General features: G+C 64.1%; 1 protein-coding gene across 1 annotated transcript in view; it reads right to left on the bottom strand.

Moving 5' to 3' along the window:
* LOC107306830 (dedicator of cytokinesis protein 2-like) overlaps positions 1-10983 on the bottom strand; it is a 55959-nt gene extending 44976 nt beyond the window's left edge. Inside the window, exons 1-18 of the mRNA XM_015850190.2 lie at positions 10689-10983; positions 9473-9556; positions 9333-9373; positions 9110-9165; positions 8857-8953; positions 8634-8782; positions 8050-8185; positions 7789-7940; positions 7598-7679; positions 6505-6640; positions 5672-5747; positions 5188-5267; positions 4801-4926; positions 4407-4531; positions 3657-3755; positions 3451-3523; positions 2630-2733; positions 286-475 (exon numbers count right to left, since the gene is read on the bottom strand). Of these exons, the coding sequence (XP_015705676.1) occupies positions 286-475; positions 2630-2733; positions 3451-3523; positions 3657-3755; positions 4407-4531; positions 4801-4926; positions 5188-5267; positions 5672-5747; positions 6505-6640; positions 7598-7679; positions 7789-7940; positions 8050-8185; positions 8634-8782; positions 8857-8953; positions 9110-9165; positions 9333-9373; positions 9473-9556; positions 10689-10980 (2098 nt within the window). The 5' untranslated portion in view covers positions 10981-10983. The remainder of the gene's footprint in view (positions 1-285; positions 476-2629; positions 2734-3450; positions 3524-3656; positions 3756-4406; positions 4532-4800; positions 4927-5187; positions 5268-5671; positions 5748-6504; positions 6641-7597; positions 7680-7788; positions 7941-8049; positions 8186-8633; positions 8783-8856; positions 8954-9109; positions 9166-9332; positions 9374-9472; positions 9557-10688) is intronic.
* Positions 10984-11237: the final 254 nt, after the last annotated feature.

Here is an 11237-nt window from a genome sequence, read left to right as displayed (position 1 = left end):
CACAGGGACTGACGTGCTCAGCATAGGGACACACAGCTGGGCTGTGGGGTGCAGCCATGTACTGTCCCATCCCCTGGCACCACTGACCCATCAGAGCTCAGAGAACAAAGCATTGCTGGCTCAGCACCCGCTGCAGTGACATGGGGAGCTCTGCTGCCATTCCTATAGAATTTGCTCTTAAAGCTGATTCTTATTTTCAAGCATTACAGTGCTCTGCTATGTGCATCGTCCATCGGTGCCCGCTGCTGGCAGCACAGCCAGCAACGTGCCCCAGCCAGCACTCACCATTCTGGGTCAGCTTTGTGGAGCAGACGAGCGTTGAGATCTGGAAGTTGTCCCGCGCTGACACGGCCAGGCCTGACACGCTCCCACCCACGCGGAAAGAGGACCCGGAGAGGATCCGGGGCTCCGAGGGGCTCCTGGTGGAGGGCAGCCCCAGGTACGAGCCTGCATCCTCCAGCTTCCTGCTGTCCCCCTGCAACACAGCACAGCTCAGACATGCGTGCAGCCGGGGGGAGGTGGCAGACATGGGGCAGCTGCAGGGCAAGGGAACAAGCAGAGCTGTGAATGAGCATGTATCCCCAGTGCAGGGAGCCAGAGGTCAGCAGCTCCAGGCTCTGAGGTATCACTGCAACCCAGAATCAGCACCTTGAGGGCTCCTAAGGTGTGACTTGCACAGAGCAGCTCGCAAAGCTGCTTCCCATAGAGCTCCATGGGGACCTGTGTGCAGACAGAGGAGGCTGCACCCTGAGCGGTGCAGGTGGGGGACAAAAGGTGGGTGGGGGAGTATGGGGAGAGGGCAGCAGTTCAGGGAGAGGGCAGCAGTGAGGGCTGTGGGGCACAGCAGTGTGCAATGGAGGAGTTGCACACACAAGCAGCATCACGAGGGTGGGCACACAGCAGGGTCCCTGCTGGGTGGGACAGGCTGGGGAACTGCTGCTGTCACCATTACCCACCCCAGTGCCACCTACCCAGGGGGACAATGGAATCTTACAGACCACGGCTGCCCAGAGCTCTGCGTGTGGCTCAGCAATGACCATTTGTCTTAACCCAACTGCCACCCTGCCCAGCAAACTTCTCTCCTTCTGAAGGTCAAAGATTGCAGAACTGTTGGCTCACTTTCCCCCTTGTTGTGTAAGCCCTGCGCCCGCTGCAGGCACAGCCCCATGGCTGGGTGGGCTCAAAGATACACATCTCCCTCCAGGGTGAGACGGAGAGGTCTGAGAGCTGCGAGGACGCAGTTCACACTCCTCTGACAAACAAGGATAAAGATGAAATATCTCCTGCCTCCCCGAGCCCGGCCCCGGTGCTTGTTGGGAGGAGCAGAACGCCGCAGGATCGGGCAGCACAGAGCGAGCCGAGGCTGCACAGAGGCTGCAGATCTGCTGAAAGCCACGGGGTCAGCGAGGGCAGCTGCAGCTCTTTGAAAAGCAGAAAGCGCACACACACAGCAGGGAGATGCGCGAGGCTCTGTGCGCTGCAGGACGCCCCGAGGGCAGGCAGAGCTGCTGCGTGGGGATGAGGCGCAGGGCAGGACCCAGGAGAGCCGTGGAACGGGGCTGCAGCAGCATGGAACAGTCTGGGTGCTCTGCCCAGTGCGCAGAGGAAGGATGAGATAACAGATCTTAAATACATTTTTCTTCTGGGGAATGAAAGCACAGCTCTGTCAGCTCGCTGCAGGGACATCAGGCAGCAGCAAAATGGTGGATGAGCAGCGAGGAGGGCAGCGCTGGGCCAGAGCTCCGGGCACAGCACGGCTCTGGGTGGGCTGCCCACAAGGGATGGATGGGAGGATGGTGGGGGCTGCAGAGATGGGCCGACGTGGGCAGGAACTCAGCAGTGACAGCAGCGTTGGGGCGCTGCACAGCTGCACCATGGGGGTGTTGGGTGTCTGCTGCTGGGGCACCACTCACAGCACGAGGAGGCACTGGGGCAGCTCATGGGAAGGGACGAGGATGTGAGGCTGGAGAGAAGGAACCCCTCCACGGTGCAGACAGCGATGGGGGGGGGCTGGATGAGGCTGCACAGCGATGGCAGCTGAGTGTCCCCAACCCACAGGGACCTGCATGGGGAACTGGGTCTGCCCAGAGTGGTGGCAGTGACCTCCACCAATAGCGGTAAGACCACGAAAAACTTCAGCTAAATGCTGGGGGCTGAGGTATGAAATGACCTCCTGCAATGGGATGGGGATGCACAGGGCAGGAGCCCAGAGAGCAGCCCCACTGCTCCCCATGGCCACGACAGAGCTCAGCTCCCAGCGCAGCACAGGAGAGCACCAGCTGTGCTGCGCCAACTGCGCCTCTCCCAACCAACAGCCAGCGTTCCTTCCTCGCGTTCCCTCTGTGCTCTCTCAGAAGAAAAACAAACCCGGCGGTTTCAAACTGACAAACCCCGGTGAAATCAGGTAAAACACAGCAAAAGCCTCCATGAGGACACTCCCTGCTGGGGATGACACATTCAAGTCCCTTTTCCTAAACAAAACTTGGCACCGCGGAGGCGCACAGCGGGGTTAGAGATGATGTGTGCAGAGAGCCGTGCTGGGGCCCGCGAGGACAGGAGATGGGGATGGGGACCCTGCACACGTGGCTGTGGGCACCGTCCTGGGCTGGCACAGCCAGCTCTGCCCTACCTTGTACAGGATGAGGTCGTGCTCCCCATCGCGTAGCGTGGTGCCGTCGGGGCGCATCAGCTTCACAAAGGCCATGGAGAAAATCTTCTCGCTTTTGTCTTTGGCTGGGAGAGAAGAGGGTACAGAGGAGGTGGAGGCAGAGCAGGGGAAGGGTGGGCGCAGCCGTGTGGGGCCACCATGCTGAGGACATCACTGCCTTCCACCAGGGCACCACGAGATGCACCGATGCATGAAGGGCCCACAGCTGCAGCAGCTGTATGAGAGTGAGAGGGAGGGAGAGAACACCAAAAACAGGGAGAGGGAGGTGGGGACTGAATGCCTGTGGGTTTGGGGCAGGTAGGGTCAGGCCAACCCAGCCCCCACCACCCTGGGCACCATCCCTGCAGCTGGGACGTGCCAGGCCACCATCGTGCCCAGCACTGCAGCTGCAGGTTGCTCCCACTCCTGCGTTGGCCCACATGAAGGTGCAAAGTGCTGCACCATCTCATGGCCTCTGATTCTCAGCTCTGCGAAGCAGCTGACAGCAGCCCCTCTGCTCCCTGCAGCACACGGCTGGCAATGACAGCACAGAGCCCAGGAGCCGCTGTGCAGAGGCAGAGACATCCCTTGGTCTGTATCTCTGCATGGCAGCTGGGACAGAGCAAACCAGGGACGGCAGCTCGCTTCCTCCAGGTCTCACAGCAGCCCCAGTGTGTCCCCACGGCAGAACAGGACAAGGGCTGCTTGTGTGGCTCCTGCCTCTGAACCCCAGACACAGCCAGAGCTCCTGTGCCACAGCCCAGCGGGACCTCGAGCAGAGCAATGCACAGAGCAGCGCTTACTGTCGCTGGAGGAGCGGTGCCTGAAGGTGAACCGCAGGTGGGTCTTGTGGACATCCTCAATGGGAACTGCAATCTGAGAGAGGAGAACACACATGAGAGCAGCAGGGAAGGGGCTGGGCAACCCAGCGGGCCCCCACCCCAGGCATTATGTGGGGCTATGAGCTGACACATCCGAGCCCCACACTTTGGTGCAGACCAGCACAGACCTTCACCGTCTCCATCCAGCGCTGGTGCCGCTGCTGGTAGTACACCACGGAGCGGTACTCGCTGGCCGGCTTGTCCCCCGCCCCGTGGTAAATCACATTCTGCAGAGAGGGCAGAGAGATGTTTGTGGTCAGTTCCTGACAAGCCTTACATGGCTCACAGATCAAAGGATGCCAAAGGCATCATCCTGCTAACCCAACACAGACAGCACCAGAGGGGTCCAGAACCCTCACAGCTGCTTTGCTCCCACACAGGCCAGGCAGTGCAGGGAAATGCTTTGGGGCGCCCCTTCCCAGCTGAGCTCCAAAGGCAGCCAAACGCTCCCCCGTCCCCATCTGCCACAGCCTCCAAGGCGGTGGGAAGGGACACACGCGCCTCCGGTAGCGCTCAGGGCTGGAGTTCCACCGCCCCACGGGAAATTCATTATCACAGGCAGAATGAGATGGGAACTGCATCTCCGCAGCAGCCCAGCAGGCGCCTCGCTAATTAACAACCTGTTCCCACGGGCCAGATAAGAACAGTTTGCAATGAAAGCAAACACCCTGGAAAAGAGACGAGGCAGCGGGCGCACGGAGGTGGGAGAGGCTGGATCTGTCCCTTCCCACCACCTTCCCAAGGCTTTATCCTGAAGGACAACCTCAGCTGCACCACTTTGCCTCTGCGGCTGCTCCAGGCACGGAGCTGCTGCCCCTAACCCAGCCCTACCCCTGCTCCTGCTCAGGGATGTGTGGGGCAGTCACTGCTCTCCATACCTGCACCACGCTGCCCGACTCGTCGCAGACGCACACCGTCACCTCCACGTTCTTCTGTGTCTTCTTGTTCCCCTTGTCGAACTCTCCCTGCACCAGTGTCAGGTAAATGTCGTTCCGGACGTCCCCTGGGGGCAGCGCACTCAGTGAGTCAGGTCCCACTGCAGCCAGCATCACCTGCCCACCCTCCCCTGCCTCGCCTTGGGGTCGGCACGGGGGTGGTGCCAGCCGCCCTCCCCATCCCCTTGCAGAGCAATGGTTGGACCGGATGATCTTTGAGGTCTTTTCCAACCTTGTTGGTTCTATGATTCTATAATGCCAGCAGCTGCTGCTGCGCCCATCTCCTGAACGGGTGATGCTCTGCAGGATGGAGCAGGACGGTGCTGCTCCTGCTTGCCTGGCATGATGACCTCCGGGAAGCCCAGCTTGCGCGCCACCACCGTGCTGCGGTCCACGAGGTGCGGGTGGTCCTTGCGCACCTGGTTCAGGTCTCCCCACAGCATCTTCAGGGACACCCAGAACCCTGTGGGGAACAGAGTGAGGGATGTCAGCCCCACGGCTGCCACCAGCCCGGCCCGAGCCAGACCCTGGGGCAAAGCTGCAGCCAGAGCTTCTCCTTCAGACACACCCTGAGGTGTCCTGGGGTGGGTGATCTCCCCTCACACACACACAGGCCTGATCCTGACAGCCACGACAGCTCCAGTCACAAGCCCAGTTGCACACAGGAGCACAATCACAACTTGTGGCTGCTGCAGTTTTACTGAGGAGTAGGGAGGTCTGATACCTTGTCCTTTGTGGTTGATGTCCTTCCCCTCCACTGCTTTCCTGATCATGTTGTGAAGGAAGTCGTTCTCGGCAGCCGCCCTGACAGACACCAGGAGGAGCTGGGAGGGCTCACAGAGCACTGCTGCTCTCCACCAACAATGGCAAAATGACTTGGACCCCCGCGGCTCCCCATCCCACCTGCTGCAAAGGCCCCCCATAGGGAGGTGCAGGAGAGCACCCAGGCTAGGCTGGGATGAACCACGACGGCTTCATGCACAGAGAGGGGCTCCAGGAGGATCCATATCCCTCATAGCCCATACCAATACCCTTTCTCCTAATCCCATACTGCTCCTCGCCCTGATGGCATCATGCCCCAGGGACGTGCAAAGCCGAAGTTCCAAGCAACACCTGCCCTCTGTTTCTGGCACTCCTGGTGCCCCACGCCACCACCCGACGTCAGCCCAGCCACCAGAGCACTGCCTGCCCTCAGCCCCACTACTCACAGGTGCACAGGGATGAAGTGCTGCTTGTCCTCATCGCTCTCACACTTGCCCTTGGAGATGTCCGTGATGTCCATCACTGCAATGGTACAGACACAGCAGCCATGGATGCAGCCCCAGTGGCACCGACCCCTGTGCCAAATCCTCTTGCGCACACACAGGAACTGCTTTGTCCCCTGCCCTGTACCCCAGCACGGATCCCGCTGTGCCCAGACAACGCCCCCAGGGATGTCACTGTGTCCCACCAGGACCCCTCTGCCTCTTGGAGCTGGGTGGCACCGAGACACGCAGGGCTCTGGGCAGGGACTTGTTCTGTGCCCACAGTTCTATTGGGGATGGACCCAACACCATGGCAGGGAGGGCTGCCATCGGGACTGTGTGGCCACCCCCAGCCCCAAGCAGCAGGAACAGGGCACTGTACCATGGCACCAGGACCATCCATCTGCTCCCTCCCCAGAGACACGCTCAGCTCGGAGTGCAATTAGCTGCCGGTATGTTAATAATTCACCTGGTAATTACTTCATGGCCAAGATCCTAGTGCACGCTAATTGGCCAATTAAAATCGATAATTTCCTACCAAGCCCATCCAAAGAGGATCAATACCCAGAGCAGCAGCATTTGTCAGGGCAGGGTGGGGTGTGGGGAGCTCCTGCACTCCCTCTCCATGGGGCTCCCTGCTCTGGGGGGCTCTGCAGGCACCACCTGCGTGTCTCAGCCCGGTGCAGTGATGGGGAAAAGCGAGCGCAGGGGGAACAGGGCAGAGCAGTGAGGGTGGGAGGTCCGGGTATGGGAGCTGCCCATGGGGTCGGTGTGGTTCATCCCGAGCCCCCCCTCACCCGAGATGCCGAAGGGCCGCCGCAGCCCCGTGCTGAGCTTCCGGCTGAGGGTCTCCCGCAGGTCCATGCGGCCCACCCGGATGATCTGACACACCAGGAAAAGCTTCTCCCGCTTCAGGTCCTTGCTGCCCAGGTCCTGGGGGCACAGCGGGGTGTGAGCGCTGAGCGAGGACGCTCTGCTGCCAGAACACGGAGCTGCGGCTGCCTGGGCGGATAACTGGGGGTGCAGTTAATGGGGTGCAGAGCTGCTCAGGGCTCTGGTTTGGGGGGCACGGGCTGCTGAGCCCTACAGAGGGCACAAAGTTGCTGCATGGAGCCCGGGGGTTCCGTGCACAACGTGGGCTGATAGAAATGATGGACAGCACCGCACAGCACAGCACAGCACAGCATAGAACAGCTCAGCACCGCACAGCACAGCACAGCACAGCACAGCTCAGCACAGCACAGCACAGCACAGCACAGCACAGCACAGCACAGCACAGCACAGCACAGCATAGAACAGCTCAGCACCGCACAGCACAGCACCGCACAGCACAGCACAGCTCAGCACCGCACAGCACAGCACCGCACAGCACAGCACAGCTCAGCACCGCACAGCACAGCACAACCCCCGTGGGGCCGCGGCACAGGGACGCGGTACCAGCCGCAGGCGGGGATCGGAGGGGAGTGAGAGCTGGGGGAGTTGGACCGCGAGGCTGGAAGTGCTGATGCTGCTCATTGACATTGATTTCCCGGCTCAGCTGCACATCGATGGCTCGGGCCGTCCTGAGGGTCAGTCAGCAGGAGCTGCTCCTCGCCCGGCTCCCCGCAGGCAGCCGGAACCGGGACCAGCTGCGGGGCGGGGGGGGCGCGGGGCCAGGGGAGGGCACGGAGCGGGGCACAGGGGGACGGGACAGCGGGACAGAGCGTCCAGAGGGACAGAACTGGAGCGGGATGCTCGGGGGGGATGCGGGCTGTGACAGGGCTGGGGATCCCTGCGTGCGCGGTGCGTCCCAAACGCTGCATCGAGGGGGGGTCGGCACGCAGCAAAGCGGGGGGGGCGTGCGCCATCCCCAGGCACAAACCCAGAGCGGGGGGAAGGGCCGGCGCTCACCGTGAAAACGGCCCGGAGGTTGTTGAGCATCTCGATGTCCCGCGGGACGCCGGTGCTGGCCCAGTGGATCACGTAACTCTCGCTGCGAGGGGGCGGCGTGAGCGGCCCGCGGGGGGACGGGGCGCCCCGCACGGACAAACGGCCGCAGGGCGGCGGGATCCCGGCCCCGCAGCGCAGGGGGAGCATCGCACCTGATGACGCGCTGCTCGCCGGGGTCGTACAGCGCCATGAGGAGCTGCGCCTCCTCGCCGATGTTGCAGACGAAGTTGCGCACGCAGAGATACAGACTGTGCGACGGGGAAGCCGCCAGGCGCGAGCTGCAGCCCGGCTGGTGCTGCGGGGTCTGCGGGACACGAGGCCGCTCAGCCCCACGTGCGGCACCGGGCTGCGGGACACGGCTCTGAGCCGCGCCACGGGGATACCGGGCACCGCGCGGTCGGGGCCGCCCTCACCGTCTCCTCCTGGATGCGCTGCGTGACGGTGCGCGCAGCCCTGAGGTGCGCCTGGAACAGGCTGATGATGCTGGTCCTGTCGGGGTCCAGGATGTTCTCATCCTCGTCCCGCACCACCAGGTCCAGCGCCAGGATCCTGCGGACGGGGGGGAGGTGGGACACAGAGCCCGGCCGGGCTGTGAGTGGGGCCGTGTGTGGGGCCGTGTGTGGGGCTGTGAGTGGGGCTGTGTGTGGGGCTGTGTGTGGGGCTGTGAGTGGGGCTGTGTGTGGGGCTGTGTGTGGGGCCGTGTGTGGGGCTGTGTGTGGGGCCGGTGTGTGGGGCTGTGTGTGGGGCTGGATGTGGGGCTGTGTGTGGGGCTGTGTGTGGGGCTGTGTGTGGGGCCGTGTGTGGGGCTGGAGGCGGGGGCTGAGAGCAGAGCACAGGGTGGGACAGTCCTGGAGGTGACGGCCAGCAGCAGAGCAGCGGGGTGGGGGCAGCAGCAGCACCAGGGACGCGTTCTGAGCCGGGCCCATGAGCTCTTGGCAGGGTGGGTTGCACAGCACTGTCCCTGCTGGGTCAGGACATCGCCCCATTCCCCTCTCACTTGTTGCCATAGTCGATCTTGCTGGTCACCTCCTTCTTCAGCTGCAGAAGCTCGTCCTTGGGCAGGGTACCCGAGAGCAGCTGCGAGCGCTGCTCCATCAGCTCGTACATCATCTGCTTCACTTTGCAGTACCGCTCCTTCTGCCCCGTCTGTGGGCAGCACCGCGTGCAGGGTCACCCCCAGCCCCGCCGCGTCCCTGTGCTCCCCCCCCACCTTCCCTCACCACATAGAGCTGCTTCCAGATGGCGGCCCACTCCCGCAGTGTGGTGGTGATCTCCTGCACCATGGGCATCTCGGCGGGCACCACGCTCTCCTCTGCCCTGGGGAGGGCACAGAGCCCTGTGACACCCGCTGCCAGCGTGGGGCTGCCCCCGTGCCCCATATGTACCTCATACGCACCCCATACCTACCCCATACCTAACCCATACCTACCCCATACCTAGCCCATACCTAGCCCATACCTAGCCCATACCTACCCCCTGCGCTCCACCACTGCTCCCTTCAGGTGGATCAGTGAGGCCGGGAAGATGCCCTGGGGAGCAGCAACCATTGGTACCATAGACACGGGCTGGGGGCTTCGCGAGGACTGAGCCCCCCACAGGGGTCCCCATCCCCTCGCCGTCCCCAGTGCTGCTGTGACCCCTGTTGGCACCCGCACGGCTGGGGCCGGGTGAGCCCCCCCGTGTGCCCCGCACCTACCCTGGCAGCCCTGTTCCTGAGCGAGTACCCGCGGTACCAGCCTGCAGGGGAAGGGAGGGGCGCACCGTGAGCCGGGCCCGGGGCCGGACAACCCCCATCCGGGTGCAGCTCAGCCCCAGCCCAGCTGGGCCCCCCGTTACCCTCGGACGCCTGCAGGATGTGCACCGTCTCCCCAATCTCCAGCGGCAGGTGATGCTCGTTGGCACCGGGGAAGTTCCACACGGCTGCAGAGAGAGGGGTCAGCAGCCGTGAGCTGGGGCTCCTCTTCCTGCCCCCCCCCAGCATTAGCCCTGTAGCCCTGACCCCATCACTCGGCCCCCATACAGGGCGCAGCCCCCCCCGCACGTATCGCTCCGCCCTGAGCTCCGGGGCCGCAGCACCGAGTCGCAGCGCTGCGCAGGGCGAGCAGCAGCGCGGTGCTTCGTGCTGCTCCTGCTGCTATTTCTGCACGGGGCGGCTCCGGGTGGGGGCAGCGCTGACCGCAGAGCGGCTGCACCCGGCGCAGGGGACCGGCCCTGCAGACCGGCCTGCACAGCGCAGCGCCCTGCAGCTGGGGGCTGGGACCCTGCTCACACCTCACCCCATTACCGGCACCTGTCCGCATTAACAACAACCCTCCAGCCTGCGACCCGGGGACCGCAGTGCTCCCAGAGCCGCGTGGCTCAACCGGGACCCCGATGTGGAGCCCCATGGCGGTGCCGGCTCCTCGCGGCTCAAGGGCCCTCGGCTCCCCACGGGTCCGTCCTGCTCTGCACGAGGACCCCGCGCAGCCCCTGCAGGCTCAGTCCAACCGCCGGGCAGCCCCGGGGTCCCTGTGAGCCCCCCCCGCAGCGCAGGGGGAGGAAATGGCCCCTGCAGAAACGGGAAGAGGCGCAGGGCAGGGAGGGCAGCAACAAGTTCCTCAGGGCGCTGCAAAGAGCCTGAGCGGGGCCAGGGCGGGGAGCGGGGCGGCCAGGGCTGCGGTACAGACACTGCGGGCACCGGGAGCGGGCACCGGGAGCACAGCACGAAGCCGGACCGGGGACACACGGGCAGCTCCCCGTAGGCAGGTCACGGTACCGGCTGCTGACGAGCTGAAGCGCCCCGGAGCTGAGCGAGTCTCAACACCCAGACGGAGCCCAAAGCCCGGCACAGCGGGGAGCGCAGACCCCGCACTGCAGGGGATCAGCCCCGGCCCCGCGGCTCCCGGCCCATCCCAGCACCGGCCCCGCAGCCCCGGACACGCCGCGTCCATCCCGCAGCCCCGACCCGCCCGAAGCAGCGGCGGCAGCACGGGGCCGTGGCTGGGGCCCGGCTCGCACTCACACACCGACCGTCGCCGCCATCCCCCCCCCCAGCCCCGCGGCCCCAACTCACCCACACCGAACTTGTCCGTGCTGGGCGGCCACGGGGCCATGGCGGCAGCGCGGGGACACGCGTGGGGAACCGGCAGTTCCTGCTCCCCGGTCACGTGCAGCCCCGGCTCGAGCGAAACTCGCTTCCTCAGCCCGAGCCGGTGCCGCGGGGACAGAACGGGACAGAACGGGACAGAACGGGACAGAACGGGACAGAACGGGACAGAACGGGACCCGCACCGGGACCGGCACCGACACGGCCCGGGACCGCCACGAAACAGCCGGCGGGTCCGTGCAGCACCACTGAGCGTCATGAAAACGGTAATAACAATAATTAATAATAATTAATTAATAATAATAATTAATAATAACGGTAAATAATAATGACATTAACGGCTCAAACTGCGCGACGAACGAGCCCTTCCCACAGCCGCCGTTAGGAGCCGGCACGGGCTGTTGCACGGTACCGCACGGTACTGCTCGGTACTGCTCGGTACTGCACGGTACTGCACGGTACCGCAGCACCACCTGGCGGCCCCGCACCGGGAGCTGCGGGCTGAGCGCCCCGGGC

The sequence above is a fragment of the Coturnix japonica genome (genome assembly GCF_001577835.2).
Source record: "Coturnix japonica isolate 7356 chromosome 4 unlocalized genomic scaffold, Coturnix japonica 2.1 chr4random350, whole genome shotgun sequence".
In the NCBI taxonomy this organism is placed as follows: Eukaryota; Metazoa; Chordata; class Aves; order Galliformes; family Phasianidae; genus Coturnix; species Coturnix japonica.
Note: the sequence above shows the minus strand (reverse complement) of the source record. Positions and strands in the feature narration are given on the sequence as shown.